Source organism: Chionomys nivalis, chromosome 5 (genome assembly GCF_950005125.1).
Source record: "Chionomys nivalis chromosome 5, mChiNiv1.1, whole genome shotgun sequence".
Classification (NCBI taxonomy): domain Eukaryota; kingdom Metazoa; phylum Chordata; class Mammalia; order Rodentia; family Cricetidae; genus Chionomys; species Chionomys nivalis.
This window is the reverse complement of record NC_080090.1, coordinates 26464202-26480586: the sequence shown is the minus strand read 5'-3', so window position 1 is coordinate 26480586 and position 16385 is coordinate 26464202. Positions and strand designations below refer to the sequence as shown.

Below are 16385 nucleotides of genomic sequence, written 5' to 3'. Positions count from 1 at the left end.
AGATTGGTCCCCAAATTTTGTGACATCCAACAGCCTGACAGTGGAACTCAGAAACTGGGCATTGGGTAGTAAACAGAGAAAGGAGCAGAGTCCTTCATCCTTTGCCTGTGCCCAGCGGCATTCAATGCATCATTAGCCTGCAAGGACAAGAAAGGGGCTGGGCAAGCTATTACTTCTTTTGTTTATCTGAACACTGGTGAATGCCATAGGAAAAATGCTGAGTCCCGCTCCAAAGGACGTTCTATGACAGGTGCCAAAGGCAAACCCTTTCCAGGCCAGAAAGAACAAGGTTGTCCTGGAGGAATCAAATTCCTGCTCACTGCACCGTACCTACTGCCACACAGCAGACAAGGGACTCCTGATATCACTCATCCCCAGGCCTGCCAGAGGCATGGAAGAATTTGCTAGACTCATCCCACACAAAATGAGACTGACCCTGGGGGTCAAAGGGCCATGGCCTTCAAGGTAGCTGTCAGTTGTGGGAAAAATAAAATAAAGATTTCACCAAGAGAAAAGAAAAAAAGAAACCAAAACAGGCACCAACACAACAAACATCCAGGAAATAGAGACAAATAATGAGACCAGAATAATATTAACCTATTCACCAAGGATCAAAAACTAACTAGATACTTCCCAGGCACCCCTATGTGACTCTGTATTTAAGCCTACCATGACTTCATTTTATAGAAAAGGAACCTATGTCCTCAGTGCAAAACTAAGAAAGGTCAGGCTGGATTTCAAAGCCAGATGTGTCTGGTCCCAGGGCCCAGAGCCCACACTGGCTATTCTATGCTACCATCCAACATCCCCTTGGATAATACACAAAGGGTAAGTTCACCAAATCCAATGAGATTCTCAGACATCAAACCTAATGAGGGGAGGGCTGACCCCTCAGAGGAAACCAAAAGACAAATGGCATCTTTCTGTCACAGCAAAAGGAGGAACCACAGAAAAGTAGAGGCCCATGAATGGCACGTGGGAAGAAGCTGTAACAAATTCCTTTCTGAGGCAAGTATATACAAAGACCGAAGCAAGGGACCAATGGCTGGCCCTAGCAAACACCCAGAGCCTCCTGTCACCCCACCCTACTCTAGGAGCTGGAGTTGAGAATCTGTCACCAAGGGCCAAAGCCTAACTGTTAAGCACGGCTACATGGTCTGTCTCTGTTCTCACATCTTTATCAGAGATGATATTAGACCTCAAGAGTAATTCTGTTTTAATAGATAAACTATAAGGCCCAAACTACAAATGAGGTGCCAATCTCATTATCACTGCCTCCCAAGACTCCCTGGGAGGGGTCAAAGACGAGCAGCTAGCAGAAGGTCTGCAAACAACGCCTGACACCTGGACATCAACTGGCCTCTGCGCGGCCTGCGCTTCCCAGTGTGTGGAACAGTGTGCCCCAGGAATTGTAATAGCGGTGGAAACAGCACTACAACGGCCCACCGTTTGTGAACACTTGTTCAGAAATACTTATTTCTGAGCATCCTGTGTGCATCTTTGCAGTTGGACCTCCACCTAGACTCTACCCTACAAGCTGGTACCTCTAAGACTATTTGCTAGATAGAAACAGTGGGGTTCCGCAGCTGACTAAAGGGTCCTGAATCTATGAAGCACCTACTGTCTAGGCCTCAACCTGACTGGGTGACTGAGACTCTCAGCTCTGCACAGATGTCTGTTCCCAAGACCAAGCACTTCTCCTAAGAGCGGATTTGTAAGTCAATCCTCTGATTTCTTTCTAAGTCTCTCTATATTTCCTATCAGTTTTAAGGCATTTATTTCTAGAAAGAGGAAAGATGCAAAGCTTTGCTACTCAAGTAGAAAATCCAGCTATGACTCCATAACTCTGAAATTCCTGTTCTGGGTAATGTTTACTCTCTGTAGTTTTCATAAGATCTGTGAGCTGTGGACAATCTGTGGAGAGGATTACATCTTCTTTCAGGGTGACGGGACTCTTGATAGCTGGCAGAACTTAAGTGTGGGAACAAAATTTCGGGTTTTTAAATTATCAGTATTACAGAAGGAAAGGAAGGAAGGAAGGAAGGAAGGAAGGAAGGAAGGAAGGAAGGAAGGAAGGAAGGAAGGAAGGAAGGAAGGAAAAGAGAGAAGAGGGAGAAGAAAGAGAGAAAGAAAGAAAAAAGAAAGAGGAGGGAGGGAGGGAAAGAGGGAGGGAGGGAGGGAGGGATGGAGGGAGGGAGGGGACACAACTATCAAAGACAACTACACACAAACACAGAAGTCTGCACCTGCTGACTTTTACTGACTGGCTTGAACTATGCCATCTGAATCAGTGCGCAACTTTGTGAAACCAAAAGTCAGCAGCATCCCCACCCAGGGCCTGGACTAAAGCTAAGAAAGAATTTCAAGCTTCGGCATCACTGTCCTAGAAGCCAAAAGAGTTGCACTTATTTCTGGAGAGACAAAAAGTCTACGCCCCTTGGACTGTTTGCATATGGCGCATTCATACTGCTCTAAAAGAAGCCATGGGAGACAGAGTGCAAAGCCATTTGTTAAGACTTGTGGTGGAAAGCTACCTGCATCCAACAGATTCACAACTTCCCACATCTCTTGTTCTTTATATGTTTTTCCACCTCTGCCTCAACAAACTACAATGGAAAGGGGACTGTAGATGATACAGGCACAAAGAGCAATACGCTCGCCTTCTAGCCTTAACTTGTCCCTTGTGGTGAGAATTGCTGCACAATGTCACAGCAAGAACCAACTTTTAACTCCACAGCTGCCCACCTTTACCATGCAAGGGACAAGACTGGGAGGGTTTAGGCAAGAAAACAAAAATATCACTGCCTGAGCATATGTAATAAACGCTTCTCTTTGTAACCATGCCTTTGCCCATTAATGTGCATGATACATGTTGCCTTAAGGTTATCAATAATCTCAAGCCTGTCTTCTGTTCTTCACTAACAATGAAGCAGGACTGTAAACAGGATAGAGTAGCAAGAACACAAAGGCTTTCCAGGGTCACATCTTCATCTTCACACTTGCTTCACACTTCACAATCCCATCAACCTCAGAGGCCGATGTCACAGGCACTTGCATTATTTGTGCCACTTTTTAAATGTGGGGGAGTGAGTATGAGCACATGTGTGTGGGTACCCCAGGAGGCAAGACTCCTCTGACACAGAACCCCCAACCTGAAACTGCTGTAAGATACCAGACATGGGTGTTGGGGAAGCAACTCCAGCCCTCTGCAAGCACTCTTAGTCTCTGAGCAAAACCCTCCATCCCTGTCTGCACTGTTTTATGGTATGCAAATCAAGACCTAGGATGGGCAAGTTCTTGCTAGCAAGGTACAATTCACCCCTAAAACAAGTACAAAAGCAAACAGACAAAACAAAAAGCTTCTCCGTTGTCCCGAGCTCACTAAATCCAGATACAGTTACCCCGTCCCCTCCTGAGAGTCAAGAATTAGTAGCTGTCAGAAAGTTACCCCAGTGTGGTGGCACACCTGCAATTCAAATTCAGCACTCAAAATACCGGGGAAAGAAAAATCCAGTCCGGCCTGAGCTGCTGTGAGACCATGTCTCAAAATAAAAAAAAATAAAAAAAATAAAAAAATTAAAGGGAAGAGTGGTGAAGGAGAGAGGGAGAAGGGGGAGAAAGGGAGGGGAAACGGAAGCGAGGCAGGAAGGGGAACATTATAAAGGAAATTCAAAGTCATGTGGTGAGCATGGGTGGGTTCAGATTTGGATTCAGATTTGGAGGTTCCACAAGTCAATTGTTCCCTTCATTCCTTTTGAACCCATGACCCCAAGTTTTAGGAAAATAAATCACACACACTAGACAATCGTAGAGGGTTGAGCAGAGATGAATGGCCTAAACGGCAAGAGTAGTTCCAGTCCACAAGCGCTCCCTGTCCTCGGGACCCCACAGATGTGACTCCAGCTGTGCTCAGGAGGGATGGGCAACATGGGAGGCAGAGACCTGAAGGAGGCAGATAGCATGGGCCACCTCAGTGTGGTTGGGGGACACAAAAGGACACCAGCTACTCCAGCAGGAAGTTCCCAGCTCGCACCAAGCACTCAAAGACAACAAAAGAGCCCGTTTTCTTCTTCCCTACCCCAGTGAGCACAGACTTGTATACCTGGGCTGATTAGGACCTTGGTGGATTTCCGGAAGTCCGGGGACCAGTCAGGCTTTACAACTCTGCGACATTCACGGAAACAAACAACTCTGGAGCACTTTCTGCCAATTGGCCCAAATGAAGATTTTCTTTCATTACTGACTCTTTGCTAACTCCACCACTGCTTCCAACAGCTTTATGCATAAGCTGTTTTAAAAGATGCTCAGTTACTAGAGCGAGTCCCACCTCCAAGACTTTGAGGCGCTGTAACCGGTGGGGTGGCGAGTTGTACTCGTTCAACCTCTTTAAGGACACAGCACAGAACTGCAGATGCTCAAGGCCAAAACACAACAGCCGGGCTGCCAAGCAAGTTCTGGAGAGGACAGGGCCAGCGGGAAGAGCCAAGGAACACCAGGTGCCCTTGCCTCCTGTGCGGGTGACAGATGGCTATCCCCACACACACTGTTTCGCCTCTCTACACCCCTCCTTGCCTACTGTTGGTGTCCAGTACAATCTGTAGGAAGCCCCTGAGAGAAGTCTGAACTTTCCAAAGACCAGCAGGAAGCATTGTCCCAGCAGGAAGTGCCTGGCAGGCTGTCCAAGAGGACACTAGAGTTAAGCGGTGTCCACTTTGGCTGCTACACACATACCGTAGCAAGGTAAATGGCTCATGCAATGGGGTCCTCCTGCGGCTTATGAGCCTCTCCTGTGGGGAGGCTGTGGGGTACGAGCAGCCACTTTCTCAGCCTGACCCACTGCCCAGGAAGGAAGGTAAGGAAGGCAGCAGATGGACCATGGATGACAGGTTCCTGTGGATACCTTCTCAGGAAGAAGAGAGCTAGCTTGGTACATTTACATGACATCCATCCTGACAGGAACTGTACTGTAGCAGCTACATCTGCTCTATAGGACTTGGTTCCTGGTCAGCTACCAGGTGGACCGCCTTCTTACAAGGGCCTCAGTTACTAGCCCATGCACCTATTCACTCTGGAATCCACAGGTATTTAAAGGAAGGGGCCCCACGGGGGGGTTTAGCAAAGATGACCTGCAGAGCTTGCATATGCATGATGTAACCCATAATGCCTCAAGGAGTCATTGCCAGGAGCTTTTGATGTGCCAGGCATTGGGCTAAACACTTTGCATATTTGATTCCATGGGCTGTATTGGCCTCCTTTCCGGTTTATCCCGTTTAGGGTATAGGTTTAAAAGTGTTATAACACAAGGTGACCCAGATAGAAAAAGGAGATAAGGAACTCAAATCTAAGTTCTTATGACTCCAAGACTGTCCTCCAAGCTGTTATCCTGGCTTTAATTATTTTTAAAGTAATTTCCCAGATGTTACCTCATTTCATCTCCCAAGCACCCCCTGCTCGAGAAATTCAGGTATTATTAACTTTTTTTCCAACAAACAGCAACTTGGGTTTTAAAAGATCACATCAAGTATGTGGCCAGATGTGCAGACTCCGGATGCCTACCTCAATCACTTTGGCTGCTTAACCTTTGGCGAGTATCAGCTGGTGATCTGGGAATGGGCTGAACAGTAACCCCTGCCCTATTAGCTTAATGAGAGGGCTGTCCTTGGTGTTTTTAAGACAGGGCTTTGTTATATATGCCAGACTGGCCTCAAACTCACAATCCTCCTGCCTCTGCCTCCCCAATGCTGTACTTGTTGGAAGGGTTTAATGGAATGGCCCTAAAGTGATTATCACAACACCTGGAAGAGAGAGACTGCTGAGTGAATGTTTCCTGCTCCCTGCTTCTCCTAGTAGATTAAGTGAGCTGCCCAAGGCTACTCAAGAAAAGACAGAGAAGATAAGCAGACAAAACCCCTAGACTGGCGGCCTTTCTTTTAACAGCATATCTCTAGGGTCTGGTATCTCTGCAAATACTCCAGGGTCTCCATAACAAAGAACAGGAGGAAAACCAGCCAGCTGAAATGAAGACATCTTGTCCCACAGAGGGCTTAGCCAAGGATCAGCGGACCCCAGACTTGGTTTAACATTCTGCTTTCTGCATTTTGCTACGGCCCTGAAAGTTATGCAGTTGTTGCTATTCTTTGCAGTTCCTCACATCCCAGATGCATACACCATCCTCCATGCGAGCCAATTCCATGGCTGAAGAACCGCAGTTACTACACCAGCATCCTGATTTTCTGTTCGGTGAGCCTTTCTAGCAACCCAAGATGCTGAGGTCCTCTCCACCTGCAGGCGGCATCAGGTACACTCTGTAGTGAGCAGCGTCTACTTCACTGGCACAGATGCAGACGCGGGCAGGAGCTTAGTAAGTGCTATGGTAATGATGGTTGCAACCTCCTACACTGACTAGCAGCTGCTCACCCTCAAATGCATAACCATGAACCCACAGCATCTACAGCTCCACCTAACTTCCCAGTCCAGGTCATTTACATACATAACAGCTCTTCTAACCTTGAGAGGGTACCATCTTCCAATAACAGGTGTCAAGATAAATGCTTTGAGGTAGACAAAGGAAAGCCACGGCCATCCATTCCTTGTCAAGGGGTAATGTTTTCCTTTCCAACGTAGCCTTGAAACACACAATTTAGTTTCTGAGTTGTTTTCATACTCCTGATCTGAGGCAACTGAGACACCATGTAAGATACACATTTAATACAAATTACAAACGCAACACTGTGTTTCAATGGCCCAGCAACTACCCCATAAGTGCCGCTCAAAGCAAACAAAAGCCTGTCATGGTTCAGAAACACTCTATGTTCTTCAGAGTTGATTTGTACAATAATTTTCTGCTGGCTCGGTGTGCAGACTGCCCCACCACACATCAGCTTCACAAGCACCCACGGCACTGAGGGCAGAAATGATGGTGTGAGTCTATTGCAGACAGTCTGCTGATGGCTAACCATGCAGGGGAGGCCCAGCCATGCAGCTGCTCCTCTTCCTCACTGCCTCTCTCCTTTCTTTGAAGGAGAGGGTAGAGTCTGTTTAACGGACTGGGGAGGACAGAGAAGAAGGTCCTACAAGGCCATCATGTCTACCAGGGTTCAGGAATATCTCTCTCTGTGGACAGTACTCAAGAGTTTACTGCCGTCATTTGAGGTGAAATATGGGCTATTAAGTTTTCATCTATAAAAATGGCATTAAATGAAGGTAAAGTCTCATAGAGTAATTCGTAGACTAACGCTTTAGGGCAAACACTTAATTTCCATGGTCTCAGACGCAACGAAACCTGTCCGTCAGATCACAGCATCTTAAGCATCTTACACCATTAACATTCCACGCCTCGGGGACCCTAAAGTCTCGGCTCCAGAGCCATTTCCTCTGGTGCTGCTGTTAGGGAAGGTGGGCGACCCTGACAGACCATGTGTGTGTGGATAAAAAAGGCCCGCTTGCTGGCTTCGATGATGGCAAATCTGGATTAATGATAGCCCTGAGACAAAGGACTGTTCACATGAGATGTGCACTCATTTTAGCAAGCTCAGCACACCCAGTCATTTATTGGCTGCCTTATGTGGGAGCCCCATACACCAATGGAGATCAATCAAAACCAAAGTCTAAGATCCCAAATTTGTTCCCCCATGGATATGAGCCTCAAACCCAGGAAAGAAAATGAGCGTAATAGCAGTGGCCTTAAGTGCACAGGGAAGACGACTTCGCGGGTCTTATGTTTCTGTTGATCCTTCAGCACGGTGAGGCCTTCATCAAAAACTGGAAACACTAACTGTGCTGTCCCGTGCCCAGGCCATTTCATAACTGTTAGACAGTTTGACATTCACGCGTCTGCCTAAAATCAAACTGGCATTAAAATAAATGTAGTTTTTTTTTAATACCAGAAAGAAATCATCATACTCATGGATCAAAACTCATAACTGCAACAGAATGGAAACCTGAAGTTCGCCTCCAATGAGAATTTCATTCATATTTTCAGCCCCTTAATTTTAATAACCATATGCAAATTTTAGTAACACAGGCCGCAGCAGTTCCTAGTCAAAGAAAGAAAGCAAGGGTATTTCTGACAGAGAAGAAATCTTAAGGAGCAGAAATAAAGAAAACATTAAACCGAAGAAGTCCGTACAAAAACTTAGCAAGTGACCATGTGGGCATTGAGCACAAACGCCTACTGAATGCGTATCTTGGTGGCAGGGCTAATGAGACCAGCCGTTAACCAGAAAGACTGGAACTGTCATTTCAGAAATGCCGAGACTTTAACAGGTAATCTAAGAGAAGAATATCGACGCATCCGCCGTCATGCTGGGAATGAGCCACCAGCAACACAGGCTAAATGTGCATCTCCTCTTTATTCTAAAGCCAGAGCCCCTTCATGATCTGTAGGGCTGTGATTCCTCGGGGGACAGGACAGCACAGACACCCCCAGTTCGTACGAACCACCCCCCCCAGTTTGTAATCCACAATGTTCTTTGTTAATTATTTAAAAGTCCATTGATTTCCACATTGATGAAAAGTCCTAATTGTAAAAATGGCTAAAGGAATCGGCCTTTTGACTTTGCTGACTCTGTCCTGTGGAGAGAGACGTCAAGTTTATGTATTAAAGCCCATCGCAATAAATAGTTGATAACACAAAAGCCTGCTTGTGCATTTCAAGAATTGAATGGTGTGGCAAGTGCTGCAGGAGCTGTCCTAGGTAACTGTGGCCTCTTTGTTGATGCTAATGGCAGAAGCACATATTACCTGTGCTTATCATCACAAGTCTGGAAAACATCACCAGAACCCATTATTCCCAGGGACATCCATCCCCGGAATGCAGGTCTAAACAGAATGAGAAACTCGGCTTCAGTGAAGATCTCCCTGAGGAGATGTGGATGAAAATCATGTGGGTTTAATGACTTTTATTGCAAATGTTAAAGGTGTTGTGTCTTTGTGTTTAACAGTCAGGTCCTCAGACCCCCATCTGAACACTTCTCACTGAACCCCAGAATAGAGAGGTGATGAAATAATACCTCCCCCAAAGAACCCAAACAAAGCACGCACTTTGGGGAAAATGAAGCGAGATGGGGCAGCCGAACGCTGGCATGGATATGTCAAATAGGAAGTTAATTAAAAGCTGAAGAGAATGGAAACGCCTGCAGTATCTGCCAGTGGAGGAGGCCGCTGACAGGAAGACAGGAGCACACCAGCACCTGCCTTCAGCAGCCCTCTAACAACCACTGAACTGCTGGGGAGCCGCTGCCCCCTCACCAGCTTCCCCTCCACAGTGAAAACACACAACCTTAAAGAAATTGCTCGTTGGCCATGCATTATAAGATCAAAAATGATCGCTCGCTGCAAGTGAAATGATCAGTGTGTCATTCCCACAATAACAAAGACAAAAAGAAGAACCCAAGGGGGCAAGTCTGCATAAGTCACCCGCTGTAGTATCTTAGCCTATGGCAGGGAAAGCCAGGGCACCAAACCCAGGAACCGTGTGAGGTGGAGCTGAAGGGCAGTGTTGCATGGCAGTGTTTAGAGTCCGCTGCAAGTCACATTACCTAACAAAGCATGTTGCCAAAATGGCAGATCTCCCAGTCTCCAAACACCTCAAAGTGGATGGCCAATTCTTATTTAATTTATATTCACCATAATTACTTTGGGAAGTTTAAGCTCTAGACCAAAAAATAAAAGGAAAATGAACATGCTACCTTGATTCAGAACACGAGATGCCAGTCAGAAAACTACACGAATACAAAAAAAAAAATCATATTATGGCATACAGTGATTTTTTTTTCTAAATGAGAATAAACTATAAATGTCCAAAGCTCACAAGTAAAATTATGGTCTATTATGCAATCCGGTTTTGTCACCTGTGATTTCCCTTAAGACAGCGTTAATGCATTTTCCAATTGAGTTTTCTAACTCATTTTCAAAGTACCTCAATTGTTAAAATACAGTAAAGTGATGGACAGATGCATGCTGTTTTGATTTAGAGAAACAATTCCTAATGAAAATGGCAAGAAACTTGAAAATAATCAGGAGGACGACAGTATCCTTGCTTTTCCAGGGGTGTTCCATCTCCCACACTCAGAGCCTCTCAGATTCTCTTCCCATTCATGCTGAACTCTCTAAACCAATGTTCTTCACCATTTTAAATAAAACAGTAATATTTGGGATATCAATATGGCTCAAAGATTTCTGCCAAATGCTCCCCAAATCATCTAATACATCCTTCTAAACACTCATGAAAGTCCTTGCTCAGCAACCCCAAAGCTGGGGCATTTCACCACCCTGTTATTAAAGATTACAAACCCCAGTTCTAGAGCAGATACTCCACTCTGGACCCTAACTGAAAGCCTGACTTCACCTTCCCCCTGGAAGTGGTTACCAAAGGCCAGGCTGCACCAAGGAAGGGCAACAAAGCCTCAAACAGCTGGAAGTCATCACATAATTGTCAAACTGTGGACTTGAGGAAAGTGGCCAAGGCTAGTGAATTCAGGATCAGGAACTACGCTGATGAAGTGTGAGAGAAGTCTCAGTCATTTCCGACTTGCTACTATACAATGGCCAGTAATAGGGCTGATAGACTCCTGTGCAGTGGATGTGCTTTCTAACTTTCAAGAGAAGGAAAAAATGTTTTTCATGTGCTCCCTGAAATGTGAGCTAGAAGCTATATAAGTACAACCAAGACTCCAAAAGGGGAGTCTTTTGGAGTTGCTACATAAACCACGACATGCAGATGGGAAATAGTTCCTTAAAGTTACACAATATGCTCACTCCTTTCAAAGCAAAGACAAAATACACAGGCTATGTCACAGTCCGGAGCTTGTCACATAAAACATCTGACAAGCAGGCAAAAAGCCAGAGTATGGGCAAAGCTGAACCAAGTTAAAAGAAGACCAGGGGAAAAGGCCATTCCTAAACACGAAGGGTCACTGTCTTCTATAAAGGCAGACGAATGCAGCAAGTTTTATCAACTGATTAAAATTCAGCGAAATTCTTTTCCATCTAAAGGTGAACAATCTTCCCCGCGGTTTCAAGGAAGCTAGTGCCTGGTATTTTTTTTCTAGCTGGTATACCTTGCCATCCATTGTTGGGTAGTACTTTATTACAATATTTGAATTTCATGTGACAAATAGTTTCATTTAATGCCCCTAAATGCTACTCTCTGAAATGGAATGCCATAAATAAAATATGGACTTGGTTACCAGGCAGCATGCTCAACACATATGGTACATTGGCCCAAAAAAACACATTTTAAAATGCTTTAAAAGTTAACTTAACAATGTAAGCTGTTTATACCCATTCGCAGAGAATAGTCCCCTAAAGGCCAATCTTATTTTCTATTGTCAAGGGAATATCTGGATTTATTTGCTTAATTTGCTAACTTGAAATTCTCTTCACCCACTCTGATCTCCACCCCCCCACACCCACCCACCCATTCATTCTTTATCTTAGAGGGGAGAAAAGAGGGCCATATATCTCGCGGTGTAATTTTAGGCATCAGGCTGCCTATTTGAATTAAAATTGATGCAGCTTCTGATAAAGCCTAATAATCAATTCTCCATTCTCATTACGCCACGGAATGGTATGGATGCAAACCGATGTCTTAAGTTTGTGGACCGCGCTCCTAGCCTATTACCCGGCAGTGCGGCTGAGTGGAAAGATAACCACATTCATTCTCCTTATCTGTAATGATGTAATGCACCCCAGCCCAGGGTCTAGATGATTGAGGAATAATGGGATTGTACAACCGCAGGGATGACAAACAATGCTGCTGGTATCTCTCTGATACACGGAACCCCACGACTCCTGTGCAAAGAGGAGGCTCAGAAAACAGGCACCGGCACCGATTCTGCCCCTTGGATGAAGTTAGCATCTTTTGGCCAGGGAAGCATCTGCTCTCGCACTGAGACAGCAATACTGACAACTGAGAGGAGAGCCATGAAAACACAGTTTCCCAGCCGCAGCCAGGACAGTGCGAGTGAATATCCTGCTTTTCTTTGTGTTTAGAATCAAGTGTCATCTAAAAATAACCGGTTGGTAAGGAGAAGTCACTGCACAGTACAATGCCAAGACCTGGAGATCAGACACTACTTAATGATTGATGCAGCCCAGGGCTCACGTTTGTTTGGAAAAAACTAAATATGCCTCCATTTTCTGTGCTAGAAAAATCATCGCTGTCTGTCACCACAGAAACCTTACCTTTTGCAGAAGCTGGGAACCCGAGTACTTGGCAGCGATGGATTTTATCTCCCCACCAAAAGCGGAGGCCCACAGCTTCACCCTACAGGGAAAAAGGGCAGGGGAAAAGAAATGTAACACCGTGTCACCGGCATACACGCACACACCGGACTGTGGCTGAAGGAGCAGAACGATAGAACATTAAAGAAAACTGGAAATAAAGATAGAAAATGCACTTTCTTACAAACTACCAGCACCAAACTGCAGAGCTTAGTGCGGGAGGAGGTCGGGGGTCCTTGGAGTTCAGAATGTGTAAAGTCTCCCTGGCTCTCCAAAAAGACCACGGGCTTTCATGGAACAATTGTCCAGTTGCTCAAACACCTAAAATGAGCATCACCTGGCAAATACTACTCTGAAGAAATCCACCCATCCCCCGCTTCCCGGAAAAGTGGAATAGCAAGGTAACAGAAAGGGGGACCATTAAATGGCCCGTCGAAGTTGCAGTGGGTAAACAGGCTCTAAACTTGGCGCTGTCACTTTAGGTGAACCTCTCCAGGTCTTACTCTACAACCCCAGGGAAGGGGCGAGAAGGTCCCACCCCAGTCTCGCGGTTTGGTGCCTTTGCTGGGAGGCAGGTGCAAGAGGCGAGGCCCGTACCCGCCGCGGGTTCTGCCTAGCGGCACCTGCAAACACCCAAACTTGGGCGCCCCGGGTCTCTCGGGCGCTGGCAGCCCCTCCCGGGGAGTCCCAGCACCAGGCACTTACACGGAGAGCGGGATCTGCTGCTCCGAGCGCACCACATCCCCCAGCACCGCGTAGAAAAGCGCCGCGGCTAGGAGCGCCGAGGCCCCCCGGGACGCGCAGCGCTGAGAGCCCAGCCGGGCCATCCTGGGCTCCTTCCGACACGCCGGCGGCAGCGGCGGCGGCGGCGGCGACAAGAGCGGCAGCGAAGAGCTGCGCCGGGCGGGCGGTGGGCGAGCGCGCTGGGCTGCCTGCCTCGCCGCGCGCCGCCCCGCCTGCTTCTCGCGCGCCGGGCTCACTTGGGGAGCAGGGAAAAAAGGAGCAGGGGGGTGAGGGGGGAAGAAGGCGGGGAGGAGGCGGGAGAGAGCGCTGGGGAGGAGGCGGGCGCGGGAGGAGGGAGCGAGACGCGCCTCTTGCCGCGGCGGCTGCCCAGCCCCGCCTCGGCGGCCCCGGGGAGTCCGGCGAGCCACGGCGGGAGGGCGGGAGGCACCTCGAGGGCGGTGACTGGCAAACTCCTGTGTCCTTGGCCGCCGCGGCTCGTGCCTTGCCCGGCCCGGCCCACTGCGGCCGCTGAGTTCTTTACAACTCCGCAGTCAGCCGCCACCGGCGCGACTCTGAGGTGATCCCGGACGGTCCCCAGGCCTAGGCGACTGGAGTGGAGTGAGGGTGGGGGCTCGGGAGCGAGCCCGAGGGCCCTGCTGCTCCACACTTTGCCAGTGGTTGCTCTGGTCGGGAGTCCCCCGGGAGGGTCGGGGCGGCTGAGTGGAGGACTGCGGAGCCTAGAGGTGGCGCGACCCCCTCCCCACGCCCTTCGCGCTTCCCGGGAAAGGGGCAGAAGTGAAGAAGGGGACCGCAGGCGGCGGCGGCGGCGAACCCGCTAGGACTGCAGTGGAGAGCGGACTGGGGATGGGACAGCGGGGTCGGGGTCTGGGGAGTGCACCGCGGCGTGGCCGCCAGTCAGTACTCCAGGGCCGCGGTGACTAGTGGAAAGAGCGGAGGGTGGCGCTGCAGTCTCGGGGCGGGCGCATGAGTGCTGGGCTTGGGCATCGGGTGGCCGCACAGCCACTTCTAGCGCTCGGGACCAGGAGCCCGGGTGCTTAGAGCGTACTGAGGCAGGCCCGGAGTGCGCAGCGCTATGCTGTGCACCCAGGAACAGGGATGTCGGGGCGAGAAAGGGAGAAAACATAAGCATCCTAACCGGCAAACACCCTTCATTCTGGGGGTGGTGGGGGTGGTGGGGGTGGGAAAGACTGCTCCGAGCCCGGAGTCTCCCCACACCAGCCCCAGCCAGGGAGGAAGCAGCTGAGCTCAGGCAAAGTGCATTCTGGATGGCCACAGGGAAAACCCCAGGTCTCCCCTTTCGCCGCGGCCCCCACCCTTGGAAAAGCCTTGTCCCTCATCCTCCTACAAGCTCTAGGGTGTGGCTGGGAACTTTGTGGAGCTCTCGCGCGGGCAGGCGATAAAGACCAGAGTGAGGCTGAGTCATCCTAGCCTGGCGGAGCGCAACTCTGGTGACCGTGGCCAGCTGTAAGCACCTGACCTCCCCTTGTCTCCTAGTGCTCCAGCTGCCTGGTTTCTCCTTATGTGCATGTTTTTCTGCCTCCGGGACTTTATATATTTTTCCCTGTCTTCCCGCACCCCTGGGAAGCAGGGAACCGAGAGAAAGTGGACTCTGGCTTCCACTGGGTGGTATCGGGCAAGGATCCTGCACAGCAGTCTCCGGAAAAGTTATCTTGGCAGCAGATGTTTTTATTACTGAGTTGGCTGTGAGGGGCTTTTACCGGGCCTTTTTCCGGGTACTGGCAGACCCCAGCTCCGGTGGGCGAAAGGCCAGTCATACACCTACCCAGGGAAACAGCATCAGGAACAGGCCCACCAGGAGAGCGCCAAGTGCACCCCGCCCACCGGCAGTGTCTCTATGGATGACTAACTGGTTATAATGAGTTCTCCGCTTCTGTGCACACCTCCCGTCTATGAAAAACGTGTCAGCCTTTCCCAAACAGAACCAAGTGCAGCCTGACCCCAAGGCAAGTGGTCTATATGGGCTTTGACACTCGGATTGGGGGCTGAGATAAAATTAATTTTCTTGCCAGAATGCGATAGTTTTCTAAATGGATGCTTGAATGAATGGATGCGTGGGCACATACTAGCCCTGATTCATAAGGTGTCATTGCCCCTTATGCTAAAAGCCTTTCCTACTCTCATTTATCCTGTCAGTAGTGGCCAAACATCTTGGACAAGATGGGCACAGTAGGACCTGCTGGGGTTGAGGGCAGTGAGCCATCCAGGCAACCCGCCCTCCTGGGATGTATACACCCAGAAGGACCAGACCTTTCTCCAAAAGCAATACTAAGAAATATGTAACTAGACACTTTGGCAAAAGATCCACAATAGTATATACGATGGAAATGTACATGGTATGCCCTGATTATCTTGTGCCATTAACTGTAGTTACCTGAGGGCACCAAAGTCGTGACCATGTTTGGTGATTAAGTCATGGTGCACTTCCACCTGGGACTGGTGGACTCCACGGTTGTTTTACAGCAATGTCTTAACTCAGGGAAAGGATACTGAAAATTAGTAACTATTAAACAAAACAATCTTAGGCAGAATAGGTTCACTTACCTTGAAGATGGATATACTGTTTCCTAGTAGCTCAAAAACGATTTAAAGTAGCTGACATTACTATGCCCAGAGCTCAGTGGTGTAAGAATCTGTGAATCTGCCACTCAAGTATTTTCTTCCTTTTCATCATAGCATTCAGTGAAGAAAGACCTAGGTGTGTGCTCTTATTTAACAGAGGGGCGTGATGAGGCCAAGAAGGGCTTAGTGACTGGCCCAAAGACCACAGCCAATTAAAGGAGAGTCACCTGGTTTCAGACCAGGGCGCTCCGAACAGCCACAGCACCTTCTGCTGTGTCAAATGTGAGATTGCAGGTTTGGATTCTGCTATTCACAGTCAGAAGCAGACTCTTCAACACCCAGCTCTCAGCTGTAGCGGAATCCCAGTCCCGCCAATGAGGCTGTCACTTGCTAACCACGACAGCAGTCCTGCTGGCTATGGAGCATGGGCTTTGTCCTGAAACAAAGAGCTACTGGTGAGATGGGCAGGGCAGTAAGCACTGACCCAGAAGGGGATGCTTTAAAATGCTCACATGTTGCTAGTGTAAGGCAGGATCCAGGAACATCCTTGCAGCAACAGTTGTTCTAAGAGGACCCCTTGCACTACCCCATCCCACCCCAGAGCTTTGAGCAAATAAGGCTCCTTTGTTTGTCATATGGGAGCATTTAGTAAATAGAATAGAACAGCCACACAAAGGTTTTCTTGTCCCATAAGGGTTTTCAAAGGTCCCACTGGACACTCAAGGAGGAAAGAATTATACTTAGAACTACCAGAATGCAGAACCTAAATCTATTTCGTGTAGAGGAGCCGCGCATGGTTTTTAAGAACTGAATGCCACAGCTATGTAAATGAAAAA

The 16385-nt window shown here is 48.3% G+C and overlaps 1 protein-coding gene across 2 annotated transcripts in view; it reads right to left on the bottom strand.

Moving 5' to 3' along the window:
- Positions 1–13233, bottom strand: part of Cacna2d3 (calcium voltage-gated channel auxiliary subunit alpha2delta 3) — an 840411-nt gene extending 827178 nt beyond the window's left edge. For both annotated transcript variants that reach the window (XM_057770101.1, XM_057770100.1), the window contains exons 1-2: positions 12931–13233; positions 12187–12268 (exon numbers count right to left, since the gene is read on the bottom strand). In XM_057770101.1, coding sequence (XP_057626084.1) covers positions 12187–12268; positions 12931–13052 — 204 coding nt within the window. In that variant the 5' untranslated portion in view covers positions 13053–13233. The remainder of the gene's footprint in view (positions 1–12186; positions 12269–12930) is intronic.
- Between the last annotated feature and the right edge of the window lie 3152 nt (positions 13234–16385).